General features: G+C 46.1%; 2 protein-coding genes across 3 annotated transcripts; one reads left to right on the forward strand and one right to left on the reverse strand.

Moving 5' to 3' along the window:
* Positions 1-499: 499 nt before the first annotated feature.
* Positions 500-3,019, reverse strand: LOC120708565 (40S ribosomal protein S23). The gene is made up of 4 exons (XM_039993877.1): positions 2,251-3,019; positions 1,204-1,359; positions 997-1,123; positions 500-901 (listed from the first exon to the last, which is right to left on the reverse strand). Exons 1-4 carry the CDS (start codon positions 2,253-2,255, stop codon positions 761-763), a joined length of 429 nt encoding a protein of 142 aa, XP_039849811.1. The 5' UTR covers positions 2,256-3,019; the 3' UTR covers positions 500-760.
* On the forward strand, positions 2,580-6,640 carry LOC120708564 (zinc finger CCCH domain-containing protein 11). Of its 2 annotated transcripts, XM_039993876.1 has the most exons (8): positions 2,580-2,935; positions 3,047-3,131; positions 3,507-3,647; positions 3,734-3,822; positions 4,426-4,614; positions 4,741-4,871; positions 4,945-5,047; positions 6,132-6,640. In XM_039993876.1, exons 1-8 carry the CDS (start codon positions 2,759-2,761, stop codon positions 6,315-6,317), a joined length of 1,101 nt encoding a protein of 366 aa, XP_039849810.1. In that variant the 5' UTR covers positions 2,580-2,758; the 3' UTR covers positions 6,318-6,640. The 2 variants fall into 2 exon arrangements, with proteins under 2 accessions (XP_039849810.1, XP_039849809.1); XM_039993875.1 differs by having other exon boundaries at positions 2,726-3,131.
* Positions 6,641-21,711: the final 15,071 nt, after the last annotated feature.

Raw genomic sequence — 21,711 nt, forward strand, 5'->3', positions numbered from 1 at the left:
GGCGGCGCCAGCGGCTCCACTGCCTTGGTAATACGCGATCAATAGTATCCCTTGGTCAATGAAACGCCTCAGCTTCTGCTATATCAATGCAGACGTTCACCTACCGCAATAAATGCAATGGTGGGTGAACGTTGGTATGGAAACTCAAACGGCCATGTCTTGCAGACACGTGGCGGCCCCGGACCACCCCGACGCGGGGCGTCGATCTCTTCCCTTAGTGAGGGGTCCGGTTATTATGCAGGGGGTCCGGGACCCCGTGGGAGGTCCGGAGCCTCGGCTGCTCGCGCACGAGTTCCTGCCTCCTCCGGGACACGTGGTGTCTCCGGACCTTTCCCAACTGTGGAACGGTCCGGGCCGCTGCTGGGAGAACAGGACTCCGGACCGCAGGGGTCCGATTGTTTGGATGTAGTTAAGGATAACTACAAGATCCTTGCCTAGACACAGCAAGAGGGGGTACCCCAGTCCTGGGGTACCGACACAGGGAGCAATGTAACCTCAATGAAAAATAATCAGACATGAATCGCAAAAACCAGATATGATTCTGCCCAAAAAAGGCAAGGGGACTAAACATTCTCGGTGAACAAAACTCATGATAGTACTATTCTCTTAACAGAAGAAAAGTCTGACGGGAAGTTTTCACCAATAGAATCTTAGGTTAACAACAGCAAGAGTGCGCTGTAAACATAGCAAGCAGCCATTCTTAAACATCTAAAGCCTTCAAATTTTCTACTCCATGCTTGCTGATAGTGTCGAGAGCAATTTAAGACCTTGGCTTCTCCTTCTTCTCCTTGAAAAGGGCAAGCAGAGACACACCCGAGACCTTGACGACCTTGAATCGTACACCGGGAATATCTCCCACGGCGTGACCCTTCCGACCAAATCCAGCAATCAACACCTCGTCCTGGACAGAGACACGAGGAAAGACAGTCATATTTCTGATGCACCATAGGTTTTGAGATAAGCATTCAAACTTAAAGAGCTCTGGATGAAGAATACATTTTCCTCGATATAGTTCAAGCAACCATCATTTGGCACGAAAGCAGCAATCTTCTTGCCATTCTTCACAAGCTGAACACGAGCACACTTACGGATAGCAGAGTTCGGCTGTTTGGCCTCAATACCACTGCAGTTGAATCAGTGTCATTTGCTCAGTTGCATTCAAAGTGAAGTGTCAAAAATAACAAAGTTTCAGCATATGCTTACATCTTCTCCAGAACGATGCCCTTGGCATGAGATGACCCAGCAAAGGGTTTCTTCCACTCATTGCCCAAATGGCTCTTCTTGTATGCTTTGTCAGCCCACCTCTGGTTCCTGCGGTGGGTCTTGAGCTTGCGCCCAGCTCCCATACCACGTGTCTTCCTGTATAAGACAACTTAAACATGAATATTCACAGCTAAAACAGACAGCACAATCACAAAAATACTACCATGGTACAATTGACAGTCCATCCAAGCGAAATGCCCAATAGCAATATGCTAGCAAAAAGCATTTATTAGGGTCAATCAAGTTAATGCATAACAGTTAGAATAATCAATAACAGAAAAAAGCCATGGTCAAAATTCCAAATCACAACATCCGAATAAAGTAACAGTTGGCATAGCTTGAAATGAGCCAAAAAGTTGTATCTAAGCATACAACACCAGACACTGCCACATTTATCTATAACCAATTACCAACAAATAACAGTTTTAATAAAGAGACTTGAAGTTCTATCGCCTCACTGTACAATAGAATAATTCTTCAGAGCACGACACTTAAAAGAGCACCACTACCAAATTTTTACTGGAATTGCCTAATGGTTGGCTCTTGGATGGATTGAACTCTTCAAAATGTTTCACGGCACCAACGACGACTTCGTGAAATGTTCGGAATGAAGTGTATGCTACCACGCATAACTTCCTAGATCCAACTAACCGGATCAAGAAAGATATCGCTACAAGGCAGCAACGAATTATTATCGCTTATGAGTATGTTTAGCACTGACGTTTTTGAATCTGATCAGCACTGGACCGTCAATAAGCTTGGTTTTATCTGACTTAATAAACTAATTCTCAATAAAACAGTCAGACAGGGATAAAATCCGCAACAAAGCATAAAAAATCACGTAGTATTCTGGATACCAGGGCAAGAACGCATCACGCTACCAGGTGCAGACACACCAAACCACACTGGATTCATAATCGCCAAGACCAGAAAACCGACAGTGACACGAAGAGATCACAAGAGGGCGAATAGGAGAGAGTGAGCTACCCCATGTTGACGGAAGTGTTCCGAAGCGCTTTCGCGGCGGAGGTGCGGCGGCGGCGGCGGCGAGGAGGAGCGGAGCACGGGCTGGGAGCGGCGGCGGCTGCAAGAGAGGGGAGAACAGGGGAGGCGACGAAAATTTATATGCGGCGGCTTTGCAGTCTAGGGTTTGGCCGTGCTGGTTCCTGCTTTGCGATCCGTGCCTCTCTAGGGAACCAACGGTTGTGATACTGAGTGAAGGATTTTTTTTTAAGTGGAGAAACACCACGGTAATACTCCTCTCCTCCGAAGGCCCAAATCCCTTACCAGGATACCCCCGCTTCCTCACATCGCCACGTGACCTCCACCATCTCTAGAAACTTCCTCCTCGCCTCCGCCATCCCCTTCCTCACAAGCAGCCCCCAAACCCACGAAACCCTCCTCTCCTCCCCTCGCCGCCGCTTCCTCCTCCCGCCGCCCGCTCCCGAACCCAACCCGGCCTTCGCGACAGCGGGAATCGGAGCCGCGGGGCAGGATGCCGCCGAAGAAGGCCGCCCCGTCGAAGGCGGAGCTGGCGAAGAAGCAGAAGGTCGTGGAGGACAAGACCTTCGGGCTCAAGAACAAGAACAAGAGCAAGAACGTCCAGAAGTACGTCCAGTCCCTGCACCAGGCCGTCCAGCCCAAGCCCGACCCGACCAAGACTGCCGCCAAGGTACCAGAGAACGCTCAGATCGAGAGCGCTTCCGTCGCTTCTTCCTCCGATTGCCTAGCTCTCTTGATGTTTCTTCTTTTCTTTGATGTGGATGTGGATGTTTGTGTGCAGAAAAAGAAGGAGGAGGAGAAGGCGCGCGAGAAGGAGCTTAATGATCTGTTCAAGGTCGCCGTCAGCCAGCCCAAGGTCCCAGTTGGTAAGGCATCTTCTCCTTGCACTTAGGCGTCTTGAGTTGTCCCATCATATATATGCTGTATAGTTCGTTTCGGTTTACATGTGGATGAAATGAATGATACACACAGTTCCTTTTGATGTCACTTTTATTATCAAAAGTGGTCTGCACAATGTTAGCGTGATTGTTTGACAAGGTTTGCTTAATTTTTGTTTAGTGTAAGTTGTGCATTGTGAAATCCCAACACCTTAGAGCTCTTTCACGCCCTGTAGGGTGGACATAATACATAGCAAGTTATTTAGGATGGTTGCAACTGCGAGTTTTAGTGTTTTACATGTTGTGGCTGCTATGTTGGTGCACAGTCTGACAAATGTTGATGCCTCAAAATATGTTCTGCAGGTGTTGATCCCAAGTCAATATTGTGCGAGTTCTTCAAGGTTGGCCAGTGCCAGAAGGGTTTTAAGTGCAAGTTCTCACATGACCTAAATGTCCAGAGGAAGGGTGAAAAGATTGATATCTACACAGACAAGCGTGATGCAGGTATTGGACCAAACATGATTAGACTACCACCTTCTTCAATTCAAATTGGTTTTGTATAAATTCTTATGCTATTTTGTTATGGCTAGAAACCATGGAGGACTGGGATCAGGAAACTCTCGAGAAGGTTGTTGAATCGAAGAAAACAGAGTATCAGCAGAACAAGCCTACTGATATTGTACGCACTACTCTGAGCCTATTTTGCTGTCCGTCTGTAATTCTTTTCTGTCCAATGATGCATCCCCTTCTATGTTCCTTTGCATGTCATGCTAATATCTACATTTATCAAGTTTTAGACTTGCTAGAATTGTTGTTATCCATCTTGATTATTATGTCTGAAACATTCATGAGTTGAAATCATAATTAAGTGACTTAACATGTTATAAAATCCTACTAAGAGGTTATAGTAGTGAATTGCCATTTGGCAGAAAATCTTATGAATCTGTGAACTTTTGTATGCTGACTAACTGAATGCAAATGTATATGCACTGAATATATTTTTCATGAGTGCAATTTTGAAAAGATTTACCATGCTATGATATTCTGATGTAAAGGCACATTGGAACTAGTGTTCCAGTTTTTATTGTGACTGGGCTATAGCTTTCATAATCAGAGTTTTGTTTCTTTATATGATGTTCTTTGTTTTTTCTAGAAACGTGGTATTACAACTGTTTCTTTTTGTCATCAGTTGGCAATTCATTTACACTAGTGCCTTGTGTACTCAGTCTGCAAACTGTTGTTAAATAGAAAGCACTTTTGGTAATTTGTTTGTTCTGTGCAGGTCTGCAAGTACTTTCTTGATGCTGTGGAGAAGAAACAGTACGGCTGGTTTTGGGTTTGCCCAAATGGTGGTAAAGATTGCCACTACAGGCATGCCCTTCCGCCTGGATATGTACTAAAATCCCAAATGAAGGCCTTACTGGAGGAAGAGAGTGAAAAGTTATCTATTGAAGATGAGATTGAAGATCAGGTAAATGAACTGTAATAGGCATCATTTCTCTGGAACTGTGAAGTTCCTGTTCCCCCCATTTCTTTTGTGTAATTGTATTCCTTTAACACTGTGATTACATATTGTCTTGCTGTGCTGGTTTCACAGCGCAAAAAGACAAAGTCTACCACTCCTATGACCACGGAATTGTTCATGGAATGGAAGAGGAAGAAGGCAGAAGAAAGAGAAGCTGGCCAAGCTGCCTTGAAGGCAGAAAGGGCTAAGAATGATCGCATGAGGTAACCTCCTTTTCTTTAGTTAATTGTTTTCTGCCCTTCTCGATGTACTAAATGTTGCTGTACTTGTTTCCAGTGGTCGTGAGTTGTTCATGGCTGATGCGAGTGTGTTCGTTGATGATGCGGAAGCATATGAAGTTTATGAGAGAGAGGAAGAGTCTGAGGCCAACGAAGAATCGGTAAATTTCCCTTCCTTTGATGATATTTGTTCCATGTTTAGTAGGCATGGTCAAAGTGCTGATAGGCACCTGGTCCTGTGATCCAGGTAAGTGCTGATAAGTTAGTAATTCAAGAATTTGACTGTGAAGAAGACCTAGGCACCTGGTCCTGGCCCAGCCCATGCTCATGAAACACAAATTATCCCACCGCCCACCCAATCGGAAGCAAAGTGGTATATGTCATGTTGGTTTCCGCTGAAATTATCATGGACATGTTGTGTATCTTAACGGAGGAACACAAGAATGAGTAGGTTGAACTACTCAAGAAACAAACCTTTCTTGGTCCTCACATGATTTACCATATCCATCCTATATCCATGTATTATCTTGACCTCCAAAATGTCCAAAACATAAAGTGGATGTTGCTGGTTCAGATGTAGACTTAGTGCCTTGGTCCTAGCTGAGCCTTGGAAGTTTCCCTCCTTCGCCATGTGGCAAATCCACAGGTGGCCATTTATTTGTCTATATTCATTTAGAAGTTGGGTAGATAATTTTTGGATGCATTTAAGAATCAAAGGAGTAATCCAGCATCTTATTCTGCACATATTGTATGGACTGCACAGAGATTTATTTTTCTCACACCTGATATTAATCTCAGATAGGATGTCTTACTACTGTGATGATTTTCACAAGCTATATCTCTTATCCTCCTTTATGCTGAGAAGAAATACATAGGCCTGGAATCAACCATTAAATAGGAAAGATGGAATCAACCATTAAATAGGAAAGATGATCAAGTCATGGATCTCATATCACAATTATGTCAGCTTAATGAATTGAAATACGTATTCTGGAAAAGGAACTTTTGCTATCTAATTTCTTTTTCTTATCCTTGTTAACTTTTTTTTTGTGAAGTTATCCTTGTTACCTAATTCCTAGTTAATGGTGAACTGCTTTCATACCTGCTGAATGGTTGCATGTTTTAGCTTGGAATTTGACAGATGCTTTGATAATATATCTATACGAAGGCTGGTTTTCAAACTTGCACAATATCTGTTTTCTCTGTAGATCTATTCTAATATATATTTTGCCTCCCACGTGACAGAGCAAGAAAAGTCAGGATGCAGGTCCAAGTTCATCAACTTCAAATGGCAAGGAGGTTGAGGAGCCCGATGACGAAGATATCGATGTTGATGATGACTTGGACATTGATGAATTGAATGAACTTGAAGCAAGCCTGTCGAGAACTTCCATCCAAATCCGAGAGCCTGGCGAGGGAACATCATCTTGAGCAAGTAGTATAATGGAAGATTGTTGAGAAGTGCTCTCTATTTTTGGGCTCCTCAAACCAATCTAGTTGCTATTGGAAACAGAAAGGTGGAGCGTAGATGCAAGTGGAATGTATTTCTAGGAGACAATGTGTCGATGTTCACTTGCTATCTCGAGGGAGCAATGATCAACAGATGACGCCCAGTGTTATGATTACATGACAATTGATGCCCTTTGATCCTGTGACCCTTTAGGGATATATGCTGGTACTTGTGAATAACAGAACAAAATTATTTTTTTGTTGACTTTGGACTCGTGAGTAAATTTTTTGATCCGATCGTTACACAGCGATGAGTCACAATGATGATAGTTTGTTGATTTTATTCGGTCGGTGACGTGAGTAATCTGCAGTGTCGTTTATCAGCCACCCATTCTGATTATTGTTCCCTTTCTGTGAAAAATAGCATTACAATGCCTTCTTTTTATTGTACACGTGTTGTTTCTTCCTGTGGAATTGTATATATTTTCCCCAATCCATTGTATCTATAATAAAAGTATTTTTTGTAAATTCCTATTGCATTTAACAAATCGGCTGTCTCATTACGATGCGAACCTCGAAATGACAAAAATTTGGTGATAAGATCAAGCTGATTCGCATCAATGATAATCGGAGCATACGATCTCGTTTTTCGTCAACGACTGCATTCTGCTCCTGTCGATTTGGCGAACCATTCCGGATAGGCACTGCAAGGCCAAAAGCTCGTAGTAACTTCGATGCGAGGACCTCTGAGTCAAGCATAGGCGTCTTAGCATTTTCCCCAGGATAGCGGACTGTGTTGGGCAACGAAGGAATCTACTCAGGCTGTGTTTAGATCTATTTTTCAAAATTCTAAATTTTTTGTAAATCGTTTGCATGATGTATTAAATATAGTCGAAAAAAATCGCATTACACAAATGGGCTGTAAATCGCGAGATAAATTTAATAAACCTAATTAGGTCGTGATTAGGCACTAATTTGCTACAGTAAACATGCTCTGATGATGGATTAATTAGATTCGTCTCATAGTTTACAGACGAGTTCTGTAATTAATTTTGTAATTAGTATATGTTTAATACTTCAAATATGAAAAGATGCCCTTTTAAAATTCAAACTAAATGAATCTAAACACGGCCTTATCTCGATTCCGGCTCCAATCAAACTGTGTGTCATGTTAAATTCTGCAAGGTGCTGGGTTCTGCATTTCTGCTATGGGCAATGGATCCACGAATCCGATGGGGTCCGCGAGACATCCACGGGTAATTAGTAGCAGCCGAATGGACCGGAGATGCTCTTCATGCTTACTCAGCTTGGCCGGCGCCCTAACCCGCCCGACCGACCAGTCGGAGAGAATATGCCGTTCGTGCAAAAGCGGCCACAGATATTATGCACGGGGTGGTAACGAGCGTCAAATTTGACTTCAATAAGAGCTCTCATCTTATATAATTTTAAATTGAAAAATTTAAGAATTAAGTTGGACTATGAAGTGACCACTAAAATCACTATCCAGTACCGTCCCTATGCACAGCTAGGGGTGGTAACAAACTGTTAAATATGGTCTAGATAATTAAAAAATCGGACCATAAAAGAGCTAGACTCTAATTTTATATAATTTTAAGCTAAAAATTTAAGAGTAAGTTGACCACTAAAGCCATAGCACATTACCATCCGCAAGGCACGACGTACCATCAGCCGTTGTTGCGCTTGCGCACCGGGCACCGGCCGTTCACAAACGGAAGCGGGTGAGTCCCCATGCACACGGCGAGCTTCACCCGCGCGTGTGAGCGTGTGCGTGTCCCCCTCTCGCCCTGGCATCGGCTACACCAAGCAGGACCGACACCAAGGTCAGGCAATTGAGCAAAGCCAAATGACGACAGAACGGCTAATTCTAGTGCACACTAGTGGGACTCGTGACGTTGTAGAAGGCCCATGTTCATCTTCCTCCCCTGGCGGCCGGGCTTCGGAAAGGGGGTTGCTGGGGCGCCAGTGGCCCTGGCCACTAGCAGAGTCTTGGGGGTAGGGGGTAGGGCCGCAGGGGCAGGGAAGACCGGCGGTGGAGGATGGGAGGTGAGTTGTGAGGGCGGTGCGGCGGGGGCCCGTCGGCCACTGGTGATTAGGGGATAACCGATGGGCCATGTTTAGTTTCTAAATTTTTTTCTATATTACTCATCACATCGAATGTTTGTACACATGTATGGAGTATTAAATATAATTAAAAAATATAGTATATCTAATTAGTATGGGATGAATCTTTTAATCTTAATTAGTCTATAATTGAATATTAATTACTAAATAACAGTGAAAGTGTTACGGTGTCAAAATCCAAAAAATTTCGCGAACTAAACGGGGCCTTTTAAGTGTGGACGTGGGTAGAGAAGGCGGACCGGGGGCGGCGTCGCTCACGTGTTGCGATTGGATGAAGTCCAATCACATGCGTGATGAATAGGCTCCCCTTGACGGAACAGCCCAAACCATGAACTTGAACTTTTCCTTTATCTAAAAAAGATGTCCATGCACCTTTGAAATGAAAGTGTGGTGCCCTGATGATTTACAGCTAAAACCTCTGTTGTTCTCGTCAGGTCACCATTAGTCTCAACTCGATTGTTATGCTTGCAACAGCACTTGAGGCACAGAGAGTACAGGGGGGAGAGGTTGTACACAGTAGCGGAGCTGGCCAAAAATTTTAGCTGGGGCAGGATTTACATAAATTTTGAATGGTGCAAATGCTAAATCCATCTTTGCTCGCTGGCCACAGCAGTCATGTTGTTGCCGCTTTGGTCATAAAGAATTATAATTTACATCAATTTTGAATGGTGCAAATGCTAAATCCACCTTGTCTAGTTCCTACGACAATTGCGGCTTTACTCGCTAGCTATAGCAGTCATGTTGTTGCCGCTTTGGTCATAGAGAAACATAAATGAGATTGTTTCATCTTTAATTCAACCAATTGTCATACAAGTTAAACTAGTTCAGTGACCCATTTACATTCGTGATGAGCACCGCTGCATCACAAAGATCATGGAAACACATGAATAATCCCATAACCATAAAGGCATGTATTATAGTTCCATTAGTTTGCTAGGATATAAGACGTTGACCGGCTCCAGTGAATGTCTTGTGCCATATTTGAATGCTACAAGCAAAGCATGCATTTCTGTGATGCCTCAACATGCACAGCTGCACAAATGCATATAAAAGAGCTAGCCCGTTTGGGCATACCCACGTTCTTTAGGTGTTTTAAAACTGAAGCGTCATCTTAGGCCACACCCCCCACCTAATGTCGACCCACCAAATGGGCTATTATCGACTTATCTACTCCGGGCCCATATCTATTCATCGTCTTCTTCAATTAACCACAAGATGATGTCTGACGTCTAGCCATCCAGACGTTGCCGCAAGCTTTGATTTGAGAGCCACTAGATCGCAGGGAAGAGAGGGGAGGGGGGTTTCGTGCCGCGGAGTAGCTGGGGCAGCTGTCCCACCGTGCAGTATGGGCAGCTCCGCCTATGGTTGTACACCACGCAACAACATCGTTATCATGCTTTTTTTTTGAGGAATCATCGTTATCATGCTTGGTTACATACGTTTACACAAGAAAAGATCAGAACATAATACTCGGCGACCCTTCCTCCTGTTTGGTAATCACACAGTTACACACCCTGACTAAAAGTTACTCAACTTTGACACAGCAACCATAACCCATAAGCTTGGACACTCTCACTCATCACAAGACACCTACGGGCTACGGCACACTATTACCATCGTAACAAGTGCACTTCCCTGACCAAAGCCAAACATCGCTTAGCTAAACAGCCAAGCACACAAAGGCCAACTTTACCTCCCGGCCCGTTAACTACTCGACACAAGACGAGCATACTCCTACATACAGTTAGTTTGCATTGCACCTAGTAGTTTTACCTCCCTCTAGTCGTCTCCGACGATCATTTCTTCTTGGCCCCGGCGTCTTTCTTGCCGGCGACGGCCGCCCTGTCGCAGGCGAGGACCGCCGCCGTGGCCAGCGCACCGGCGATGTCCTTGACGATCCTCTGCTTGACCTGGCCCCTCCGGGGCAGCGGGTTCCCTGACGGCGTCTTGCTGATGCACCGCCTGATGGCCGGAGCGGCATCGCTGCTGGCAGTTGCCATTGACTACGAAGATACTAGCTCTGCTGCAGCTGTGTGCTTGGTGAAGAGCTGGCTGGCTTGCAAAGTTGCAACCTGGCACCAAACCCCACCCGTAGCCGGGTATAAATAAGGGAGGAAAAGGCAAGGCAGGGGAGACGCATGGAACGCAGAGTGCCCGCCTGGCGAGCGTCGGATCCTCGCCGCGCCGATTCGCCGGCGATGGCCGGGGTGGATGGATGAGGAATAATGGGGCGCTGGTCAAGCCGTCGACGGCGAGATGAGGTGGTCAAGCCGTCAACGGCGAGCACGGTGGTGCGTGGCCGGTCGCGGTTGCCGGTTCGGGCATCTCAGCTGTTCGCAGTGCGTTCGTTCGGATTCTCTGAACAGTGGCATGGAATTATTGTTCGAGACAAAGGAAGAAGGCCGCCGACTGGGGATGCTGCTAGCCTGCAACTGCAATAAACTTGCAGCTGTTGGGGATCGCGTACTCCCGAAGGTGGTGTGACACGAAGGGGTACCGAAGGTTCCCGAAGGTCCCCTAAAGGTATGCCGAACCTCGACGAACTCTTCGACACTTCATCATCTTCGAAGAACCTTCGGATTGATGCTTCGTCATCTTCGCTGAAGCTTCGGCATACCCTTGGGGGACCTTCGGGAACCTTCGGTACTCCTTCGTGTCACGCCACCTTCGGGAGTACGCGATCCCCAACAGTAGCCCCTCGCGGGCGAGGTCCGACTCCGGCCGGCCGAACCCTCGAAAAAACAAAGATCGGCCAAGACATTTATGCGAAAGCATCTCCCCCGAAGGTCGGAGGTGGTCGAGACCCGAAGGTATGTTGTTTACACGTGTCGCGGTCTGATTTGCCGTCGTTCTGACTTCTCGTTTTTACTGTTGTGTGAACATCGCGAAGTTACCCCCTATAAAAGGGGGCGGGGAGGACAGGTCGCTTTCACGCTCTTATTCCTTACGAACTTTCGCCCGCTTGTCGAATTTTGACACGCGGCACTTTCTGATTCGCCCCAGTCTTCGGGTTGTGAAAGCGACCTGTTCCGTCCCATTCTTCGCGGTGGTTGTGGAAAGGGAAGGATTGTTCTGCTAAGTCTTTGTGAGTTTTCGCTTCGACTTTTTGCTGGGATCTTCGAGGTTTGTTCATTACGATTCTGAACATTTGGTTTGTTTAGGGATGGCTCGGTTGAAGGTTACTGCAAGGCCAATTGGATCCGAGGACATCGAGCCTTCGGAAGAGGAAAGAAGGCAGTTGTCTGAGGGAGAGGAGGATTTGACCAACGTGGACGCTGATCCTTCGGAGCTGATGGGATCCCGGGAGAAGCCTCCTGCTACTCTCATTTTTGGTCAGTCGTGGGCAACCCGGGAGTTGGTCGAGAGTTATGTGCAGAAAGGGTATTTTGGCCCCGGAGTTTGTCGTGCCCCTGGTGATGAGATTACACCTGTAACGGCCCAAGGTTTTTAAATAGCCAATTTTAGGGTAATTAGAATCAAATTATGCATCATGTGCTTAAATTGCTTGAAAAAGGATCTTTTTGTAAATATAAAGGTTATATGTGTAATTATGATTTTATGCAAGGTCCTTTCTTTAGTTATGTTGAATAGGTTGCGTAATTTTAACTTTTGTGGAGGGTGTTTTTGCAAAATTTAGTGCATTTATTGCATGGCAGCAAACTTTGCTTTTAAATCTAAATTTGAAGTGAAATTGCTTTGAAAAAGACAAAATTTCCTAGAATTCAAAATCCCTTCAACGATTTTAATTTTAGCTCTTGAGTCTTCGGTCAAATAAATTTTTGCACAACATCAAAGTTGTATATCTTGAAAAGTTGAACAACTTTCATGTTGGGCACTTTTTCATTTGAGCTTTAGTTTAAAAGTTATTGCTTGTTTACAGAGAGGTCCCTGGAATTTTTGATAATTGCAAAATCGCCCTTATCACCATCTCCCACCTCCCTGCTCTGCTTCTCGCCGCCGACGCCACCGACAGCGCCGCTGCCGACGCCTTCCCGGCCATTCCGGCCATTACTCCGCCGTGCGCTGGCGCCCACGCGTCGCGGACGACCTCCTCCCCCTCCTGTTGCCTCGCGCTGGAGCCTCCACAGCCGAGCCACGCCACCCCGGCGAGCCCAGAACCTCCTCGCGGCCGCCACCGCGACACCACCGTGGCGAGCTCGCCACAGAGCCCCAGCCCTCAATCTCGCGCGCGCTTGAGCACTGCAAATAGCCCCGCGACCCGTTCCCTTCGTTTGTTTTCCGTTTCCCCAACCCCAGACCCAGGAACACCACCGCCGCCATCCGCCAAACGCCGGTGAGCCCAGGCCGCCGTTGAACTCACTCCTCCGCCCGTCCTCGCCCCAAATTAACCCCTCCAGTAGCTCCGACTTGGCCCCGCGCAGCTCCCTAGCCCCTTATCTTCCACCCTCGACCACCGGATAACCCTAGCCGCCGTAGAACTCCGCCGCCGACCCGCCTGCTCCGTCGAGCCGCCGCCTCCGAGCCCCTTCCCGCACCCCTAGGCCACCCAGAGGTGCGCCTTGCACCCGTGAAGCTTACGCACCCCTCCACTCTCGCCGCCGGTGAGCCCCTCGCCGGGAAACGGCCGGTCAAACCCCGCCTCCCCTCTCTGACCCGGCCAGGGACGTCGGTGTTAGAATTTGGAAAAGCCCAGGGGGCTGTCTGCGAAGCTCTAGACTCAGAGGAATAGTGCTCTAAGGACTTGTTTGTAATAGTTTGCTGTGATCTTTGAAATTCAATATCAATTTGTAGAAAATTCGTAAAATAGCAAATCTTGATGTTTTGGAATCCTCTTGAAGAGCTCTATGCAGTAGAACCATAATATGTTAGGCTTTAGTTACAAGTTTTTGCTGTAGATTTTGATTTGTGTTATTAGGTATATAAATACTTGTTCTTTAATCTTTTCCTTATCTGATGCTTGAAAGCTTGTATTGCTCTGAAATTTTTGTGGTGGTTGAATCATGTTACACTAGTTTTTCTATAAAAATTTCATGATCAGTTCTTTGTTGTAGCTTTTTATTTGATTTAATCCTTGTTTAGTATACTTTATTTATGATAAATAGTTTCTGTTCTTGTTAAATCCTGAAAATATTCCTGAGTGTTCATCTGGAGAATATTAGCTTTTCTAGGAAGTTTGAGCCTTAGTTCATGACTAGAACAGGAGCTAAAATTGAATCTTGCTAAACTGATGTCTGTTTTGTTTATTTTCTCAGAATTAATTTATTGTAGATAAAATCATGAAAAATTCACATTAGATAAATCATCCCTGTGTAGAACTCCTGTTAAATTTTGAGCCTCTTCTTGGCTCTAGTTTGATCTGTATAATTCAAGATTGTGCTAGGTGTTGCCTGCATAAATGATTTGTTGTGATTAAATGGCTACATGTATTGGCATGATTTTTACAGGGTAGCTTAGTATGTTCATGTTCTGTTTAGTGTAATTTTGGTAGAATTTATTAATATTTGTACTCTGAGTTGTTGATTTATTTGCAAACCATGACTTAATCGTATAGGAAATCACCCCACTTGTTTATAAAGTTAGTCAACTTTATTTGTGCTGTTGATCATGATGCCTTGTGTAGTTAAATTTGGTATTTAACTACTCTATAAACGATTGCCCATGTATGTTTATAATGTTGTTCTTGCATTACATATAGACACGACTGCCTTATCGGACGGGACGTACGAGCTGATCCCGGAATCTGACGGAGGTGATCTCGAAGCTCAAGTGAACACTGCGGAACTAACTGAAGCCCCGGACCAAAGTTCGGAAGAGCCTAGAGCTGAAATAGTTAGCAATTATCGAGAAGGCAAGCCCCGGACATAACCTATACTTCAAATTAATATCTTTTACTGTATTATTTTACTTGTGCATTTACAGTTCTTAGGATTTGAATTGAAACCCTAGATGCATGATCCTAGGAACCTATGTACTGAACACTAGACTTGAGTTCGACTACTTGCTAAGCTTATAGGACCGGTAAAAGTCGAGTGATTGCCTGTCACTCGCGAGTTTTATAGGATTTGTCTGTTTACTTTCTGTTATCAATATAAGGACGACAGACGGGGTTGTGATCGATATCATAACTTCATGTGAGACCCCGTCTGTGTTATTGAACTTGCTAAGGTCGCGGTGTGTGGTAGCGTTGGTTAAGTCTTTGAAAGTACTAGCCACATGCTGTCAATATGATACGCGGCAAGCCTAGTAGCCGATTGGACCGGGGAGTGGATATACCTGATACTCTCTCTTAGGGATAGGTTTTATTTTTATGTTGCGCAACACTGCGACTTCAAGGGACAAGGGTGGACCTCGTAGAAGGGTGGACCTTGGAGCCCTGTAGTCGGGGAGAGTGTTCCTATCCACAAGCCGGAAAGAAAGGTCAACGGTTGTTTGGGAATGACCCGACGGTGTTCCAGACGTGTGTGCTAGGTTATCCTTGCAAGGTTGAATTTCGATTCAGAATCGTCCGCCTCTCACGATGAAATGAGACTGCTTGATCTCTTTGCCACACAGAGTAAGAAGAGCAACAATACTATAATCAATCTTGATGTTTACTTAATTTTCTACCATGATTGGATAGTAGCTGCTTACATAGAACGGTTAATCAACTAGAACCTTGAAAGCTAAAACTTGAAAGTAAGGACATACTCTTTATTGCTTTTCAGCAAAAGAAAACCAGAGCCTCACAAAGCCTTGCATAGTCTAGCTAAGGTGGGCTACTTATACCCGTTGACGGTTAAGTCTTGCTGAGTATTAGAATACTCAGCCTTGCTGTTGAAACCCTTTTTCAGGTATGAGTTTTGAGGATCAGATCGCTAGCTTGACCTATCCTTGCTCGTTGCCTCCTGGCTGGTCCGTAGAGTGGGATACGTCTTCGGCCGGCAATGACTATGACGAGTGATACCATGCTTGGGCTAGCTTGGTATACTTTTGCGACGTGTTGTAGTCATCGTGTTTCATCTTCCGCTGTTTAGACTCTGAACTTATAATCATAGCTTGTATAACTGTTATTTAAGTTGGCTTTGTAATAATGTGTTTAACCGGTTTGTAATCATTATTATGCCTGAGTTGTAAAATTGTGGTTGTAATATCTCTGAACTCGCCTTCGTACGGGGTATGCTTGTTCGATCCTAGAATCGGTGGTTGTATCGGGACGTTACCCGACAGACCAAAAATTGTTCCGTTTGAAGTGCGTTTAAGCTAATGTTGCCTTTATGGTGATGGCCTGCGCACTTGAGCCGGGATAATTTAGGCGGTTCTGCCACAACACCAGACCCTCGCGATGGAGAGTGTGTTGTGTTTCGGGACTTCTTTTCTGCCGGTCTGCGTTTTCCGCTGGACCCCGTTTTTCCGAAGATTCTGGCCCGGTTTGGTCTTCGGATGCACCATCTTACCCCCAATGCCATCGTGCAGCTGTCGAAGTTTTTCTGGGCGGTCAAAACCTTCGATGGGCCCGCGTGGATGCTTTCTGTAGACTCTACGAGATGCATCCACAGACGCGGAAGGTTTCTTTTGGCGAAGATCCACAAGTATAGTATGCTCAGAGTGGGTGTTATTCGTTCCACCCAAGGAGGACCAACAAGACCCAAGGGATCGACAGAATAGAGCTATCTTATTGCCAGAAGAACAAGTGGGAAGATGATTGGGAGCAGTACTGGTTTTATGCCAAGATAGGTTTTCCTAGTGTTGATTCTTCGGGAGGAGTCTCCTATCCCCTTGCCTCGAAGGTTGCGGAGTTCAAACATACTACCAAGGCAGATTTCCGGAGGACAACGGCCGGCTACAAGGAGTGCTGCTCCACGTTTGCTTCTGCGGCGCGTGTCGTGAGCGGTCGGGATCTGATCGAAGAATATCTGGCCGCGAAGGTCTGGCCGTTGACGAGGGATTGGTTACCAGGGGCCTTTTCGAAGGTTCAAGTTGATGGCTTGAAAGATAAGCTTCCTTTCCCAGATTTTGGCTTGCGGAAACCCGAAGGTGTTTCTGACGATATGATCGTTGAAGAGATCGAGCAGGAGGCAGTTGCTATTGCCGGTCCTTTTTTGTCGAAGGAGCGTGACTCATTTGAGGCTATTTGCTCCGAGAAGGTTAGGGTGAACCGGAGTTTTCTGAAGATGGGCGTTGCGTATGGCCCCCGCGAGGCTCCTCGTGAGAGGAAAAGGGGGGCAAATACTTCTGCGCCCTTCGTGAGGTTATCCGAAGGTCCGACCGCCAAGAAGGCTAAGAAGGCCGAGCCCGTTGTTTCTCAGTCTGCGAGGGCTCCGAAAGTAGTTGCTGAGAGATCTTCGGGCACCTCCAAGATCAGGCCTGCGGTGGGCACGGTGAAAGATTCAAGGGGGAAAGGTATCTTTCCTTGCGGTTACTCTTTTCATATTGCTAGGGAGGATTTGGGTAGCGATGCTTTTATGCGGGAGCTTTGCGCTACGGAGAGTAGCGTTCCTTGGCGCTCGCGCACTGGTGAAAGGGTTCACCTTTATCTTGATCAATTTGGTTCGTTCCGTGCAGAGCCAGATACTGTAGGTGCTGTCTTGACGGCAGTGCAAAGGGGGGTCAAATCTTCCCTTCGGGTTGTGAATCTTCTGGACGAGGAAAGTGACGAGGAGGCACCTTCGGTTCTCGCGAAGGTTCAGCCTAAGAGAGTTGTGGAGCACCCCCCGGCTCTTGCTTGAAGAGAAGTTATCCCCAGAGAAGGATGATGACAGGGATGGGGGGAAGGATGTTCCCACTGGAGGATCCCAGGGTGCTGACGGGAAGGATGATCTCATGGAGGCCCCGAAGGATTCGATTGCTTTTCAGGCCGGCGAAGACGACAAGGCCCAAGGGATCGCGGGGGCTGATGGCCACTTGGTTGAAGCGAAAGATCGGTTTTCTGAACTAGGTACCTTCTCGATCTCTAGGTGCCTTGCTTTCCAAGGGCCTGACATTGGCCCTTATCTTCGGTTCCCCTTTCAAGTAGATGTTGCAAGCGTGATGAAGGAGCTCGGGGATTTGTTGGAGCTGGAACCTTCGGAGGATGAGGCTGGGGTCGCGTCGAGGGACCAGCCAGCTCTCCCTGGGGATGTCGAGAATTTTGATGCTGAGGGTACAGCGCTCTGGCCTTGTCTTCTTTTAGGTCTTGTATTTTGTGTAGGTTTGTCATGTGTTTTGGCGTGTGTAGGTTTTATGAAGGGTTTGGGAGTTTACGGGACCGGAAGTCTTGGCCGAATCACAGCTTCATTGTGCGCGAAGGTTTATGCCGTGTGTTGTTAATTTTTCTTTGAATGGCGCTGTTGGTTTTAAGCCTGGTTTTCTTTTCAGGCTTTGCTTGCCAGCCATGCGGTTGTGGGTAGTGCGAGGAAGGATGAGCATAATTTTCTTGCTCACTCTGCTGAAAAGGCTCGCCTGTTGGAGCGGATTAGCACTTTGGAGAAAGAAAACAAGGCCTTGGAGAACCTTCGCGGTTCTTTGACGTCGGAGAATGAACTCCTGAAGGGGAGGGTATCCGAACAGGAAGAGACCATTTCGAAGATGCAGGAGAAAATGAGTCTAGACGAAAGTGTTCTTGAGAATCTTCGAGGTGTGGTAGAGAGAGATGCCGTGAAGGTTGTTAACCTTCAAACGGAGGTTCGCCAGCTCAAAGCCGATGTTGAGAGAAAGAATGTCAAGATCTCAGAGCTTGAGAAGGAGGTTGAGGAGGACCGCGTGATGTGGGAGTCCTCCTCGCAGGACATCTTAAACAAGAGCGCGGCCATCCGCGAGGAATACCGCAAGGCTTTGGCGTCTTTCGGTGCTGAGCCCTCGCCTTTCCCGGAGGACTCCGAAGGTGGCGCGTCAGGGCTGCTCGATTGGCTGTTGGGTGAGTTTGAGGACTTGGGTCGGATTTTGGCTAGCGTGTCGGACAACACTGCAGTGATGACTTGTGAGAGTGTCATGGTTGTTTTGGCTCGCGAAGGTTGCCGAGAGCTGGAAACAATTGGCATGCGGGACTATGCCTTTCCAGATTATTCTGAGCTTGAGGAAGAGATTACGAAGGTTCAGCCTGTTAAAAAGGCTTTCCTTCGTAAATTTTGGAAGCTTTCTGGTCGGCAAGTGGTTCAGGAAGCTGCGCGACGGAGACTAGAAGAGGTTTGTTTTTCCTTTTACATTCTGCCTTCCCTTGGGGAACAAACTTGATTATGCTATTGACTGTTTTGATCCTTCTTCGCAGGCAAGACGTGCTCGCGAAGCCGCGAAGGATGTTGTGGAGGAAGGTGCGCGGCTTGAGGACATCGCGGGAGGGTCCATGGCTGGCGGTTAGGGGTTTTTGTGTGGTGGGGAGAGATCCAGTCTTGTATAGCTACTCACTCGTTGTTTCTTGATTAGGCAATTGTGCCTGCCAACCATGCTCTTTATGCTCGACCACTGCGTATCCATGGCGGAGGTGTTATCGTGAGCGGGACGGATTGGGAACGCTTTAGTTTTGCTAATCCAGGTACTAGTGTCGCTGAATTCTTGAGGTGGTTTGATGGTAGCCTCGTTTAGTACTTGGATTCGTGGATACCTGACTTTGTATTGGATCTGATTCATCCTTTGAGATGGCTTTAGCTTATATGTGTTCCATCTTTCGTGGTGGCTCTTGTTTTGGAACTGTTCCATCCTTCGTGATGGCTTTTGTAGATCTCCGGAGGGATAAGAGCTTTTTATTTCAAAAGCGTCTCCCCCCCTCCCAAGCTCTTGTTTCTCCGGGGCTTCATTGTTTTGGTGTGACGAAGTCTTTGGGTGGAAGGCTGCAATGTTTTGCGGAAGCGTCTCCCCCCTCCCTTGCAGTCTTGCTCTAAAGACTTTGGTAGTTTGTACTTCATTTTAGCCGAAGTCTTCTTGGCTTGTTTATTATGCACTTTAATTTTTAGCCGAAGGTTTCTTGGCTTCGACTCGTGTTTCGAGTCGACAACCCCTTGGCTTTCTTGGTGTATAGCATACACTTTAATTTTTTACCGAAGATTTGTTGGCTTCGACTCGTGTTTTGAATCGACAGCCCCTTGGCTTTCTTAGTGTATAGAATACACTTTGATTTTTGCAGCCGAAGGTTTCTTGGCTTCGACTCGTGCTTCGAGTCAGTAGCCCCTTGGCTTTCTTAGTGTATAGAATACACTTTAATTTTTACAGCCGGAGTTTTATTGGCTTCGACTCGTGTTTCGAGTCGGCAGCCCCTTGGCTTTCTTAGTGTATAGAATACACTTTAATTTTTGCAGCCGAAGGTTTCTTGGCTTCAACTCGTGTTTCGAGTGGACAGTCCCTTGGCTTTCTTAGTGTATAGAATACACTTTAAATTTTGCAGCCGAAGTTTTCTTGGCTTCGACTCGTGTTTCGAGTCGGCAGCCCCTTGGCTTTCTTAGTGTATAGAATACACTTTAATTTTTGCAGCCGAATGTTTCTTGGCTTTGACTCGTGTTTCGAGTCGGCAGCCCCTTGGCTTTCTTAGTGTATAGAATACACTTTAATTTTTGCAGCCGAAGGTTTCTTGGCTTCGACTCGTGTTTCGAGTCGGCAGCCCCTTGGCTTTCTTAGTGTATAGAATACACTTTAATTTTTGCAGCCGAAGGTTTCTTGGCTTCAACTCGTGTTTCGAGTCGGCAGCCTCTTGGCTTTCTTAGTGTATAGAATACACTTTAATTTTTGCAGCCGAATGTTTCTTGGTTTCGACTCGTGTTTCGAGTCGGCAGCCCCTTGGCTTTCTTAGTGTATAGAATACACTTTAATTTTTACAGCCGAATATTTCTTGGCTTCGACTCGTGTTTCGAGTCGGTAGCCCCTTGGCTTTCTTAGTTTATAGAATACACTTTAAGATAAGTATGTACAACTTATTACGGTTACGAGTTGTACTGACTTAATTATTTTCAGCCTTGGTGCAAATGCGAAGGTCGATGTTTGCGATCCTGTGGTTGCTTCGACATGAGACATTTTTCTGAAGGGAATTGTTCATATAATTTGGGGAATTTACATAGGAACCGCCTCATTAAAATCCTCACCTCCGAATTGGAGTTCCCTTCTGTGAGGAAAAGAGTACGGTCCTAGACTCAAAAGAAAGAGAAAATGACGCGAAGGTATGAGCTTGCTTTCTTGCCGCTCATCCTTTTACAACTTTTACCCTAGACATGATACTTCTTGAGACTGTCAGCATTCCAGGAATGCTGCAGCTCGTTCCCTTCGATGTCCGCCAAGTGGTAAGATCCTGGCCTGTTGGAGTATAACACAATATATGGTCCATCCCACTTGGATTGAAGCTTGCCGATGGTTTCTGCGTTTGGCTTTCTTCTTAGAACCCAGTCTCCTTCGGCAATTTCTCTGTTGGCTACTTTTTTGTTTCGCCACTTCCTTGTTTCTTCTTGGTATGCTTCTAAATTTTCCGAAGCTTGCATGATATCGAGTTCTGTGAGATCTGCTTCTATCGAAGATTCGATGTTGTTTAGAACTCTGGCACTTTTGTGTTTGAGTTCTTCTGGGCTCATAGCTTCGCCTCCATACAGCAATCTGAATGGGGTAAATTTTGTTGCTCTGCATTCAGTTGTGTTGTGGGACCAGATGACCTTCAGCAGTTCGTCTTCCCATTTTCCTGTTTTCAGTCCGAATAGGCATTTTTTGATAGCGTTGAAAATTATGCCGTTGGCTCTTTCCACGGCACCATTGGACTGAGGGTGATACACTGATGCAAACATGACCTTTGTTCCTACCGAGTGGCAGAATTCTCTGAACAGTTGAGAATTGAATTGCTTCCCGTTATCAACGGTTAGTTCTTTTGGCACTCCGAACCTGCAGATTATGTTTTGCCAGAAGAATTTTTTGACTGCTTCGGAAGTGATGTTCACTAGTGGTTTTGCCTCTATACATTTTGTGAAGTACTCCACTGCAACCACAGCATATTTGTAGTTGGCTTGAGCTGTTGGTAGTGGACACGCCGGAGGTATGAGTTGTTTTGGTTACGAAGGTCTGTTTGATTTGGGTGCCATCATTTGGCATCCTTCGCAAGTTTTGACTATCTTCTCAGCATCTTTCAATGCAGATGGCCAAAAGAATCCTTGCCTGAAGGCTTTGGCGACCAGAGGTCTTATGCCAATGTGTGATCCGCAAAGTCCGGAATGTATTTCCTTCAGTAGTTCCTGGCCTTCGGCCGTCGTTACGCACTTGAGCCAGGGGGCGACCACTCCAAACTTGTAGAGTTCACCTTCGTACAGGGTGTAGCTTCTTGCCCTTTGGAACATTCATTTTCCTTCCTTTTCAT

Source organism: Panicum virgatum, chromosome 5K, assembly GCF_016808335.1.
Source record: "Panicum virgatum strain AP13 chromosome 5K, P.virgatum_v5, whole genome shotgun sequence".
Lineage (NCBI taxonomy): Eukaryota > Viridiplantae > Streptophyta > Magnoliopsida > Poales > Poaceae > Panicum > Panicum virgatum.

What these genes read in the sequence shown, in the direction of transcription:
- LOC120708565 (XM_039993877.1), bottom strand. An exon ending in GGCATCGTTCTGGAGAAGAT is followed by an intron (nt 1,124 to 1,203) that starts GTAAGCATATGC and finishes ATTCAACTGCAG; the next exon opens with TGGTATTGAGGCCAAACAGC. An exon ending in TGAACTATATCGAGGAAAAT is followed by an intron (nt 902 to 996) that starts GTATTCTTCATC and finishes GTCTCTGTCCAG; the next exon opens with GACGAGGTGTTGATTGCTGG.
- LOC120708564 (XM_039993875.1), top strand. Translation starts at nt 2,759, where the DNA reads ATGCCGCCGAAGAAGGCCGCCCCGTCGAAGGCGGAGCTGGCGAAGAAG. An exon ending in CCAGCCCAAGGTCCCAGTTG is followed by an intron (nt 3,132 to 3,506) that starts GTAAGGCATCTT and finishes TATGTTCTGCAG; the next exon opens with GTGTTGATCCCAAGTCAATA. An exon ending in GCTAAGAATGATCGCATGAG is followed by an intron (nt 4,872 to 4,944) that starts GTAACCTCCTTT and finishes ACTTGTTTCCAG; the next exon opens with TGGTCGTGAGTTGTTCATGG.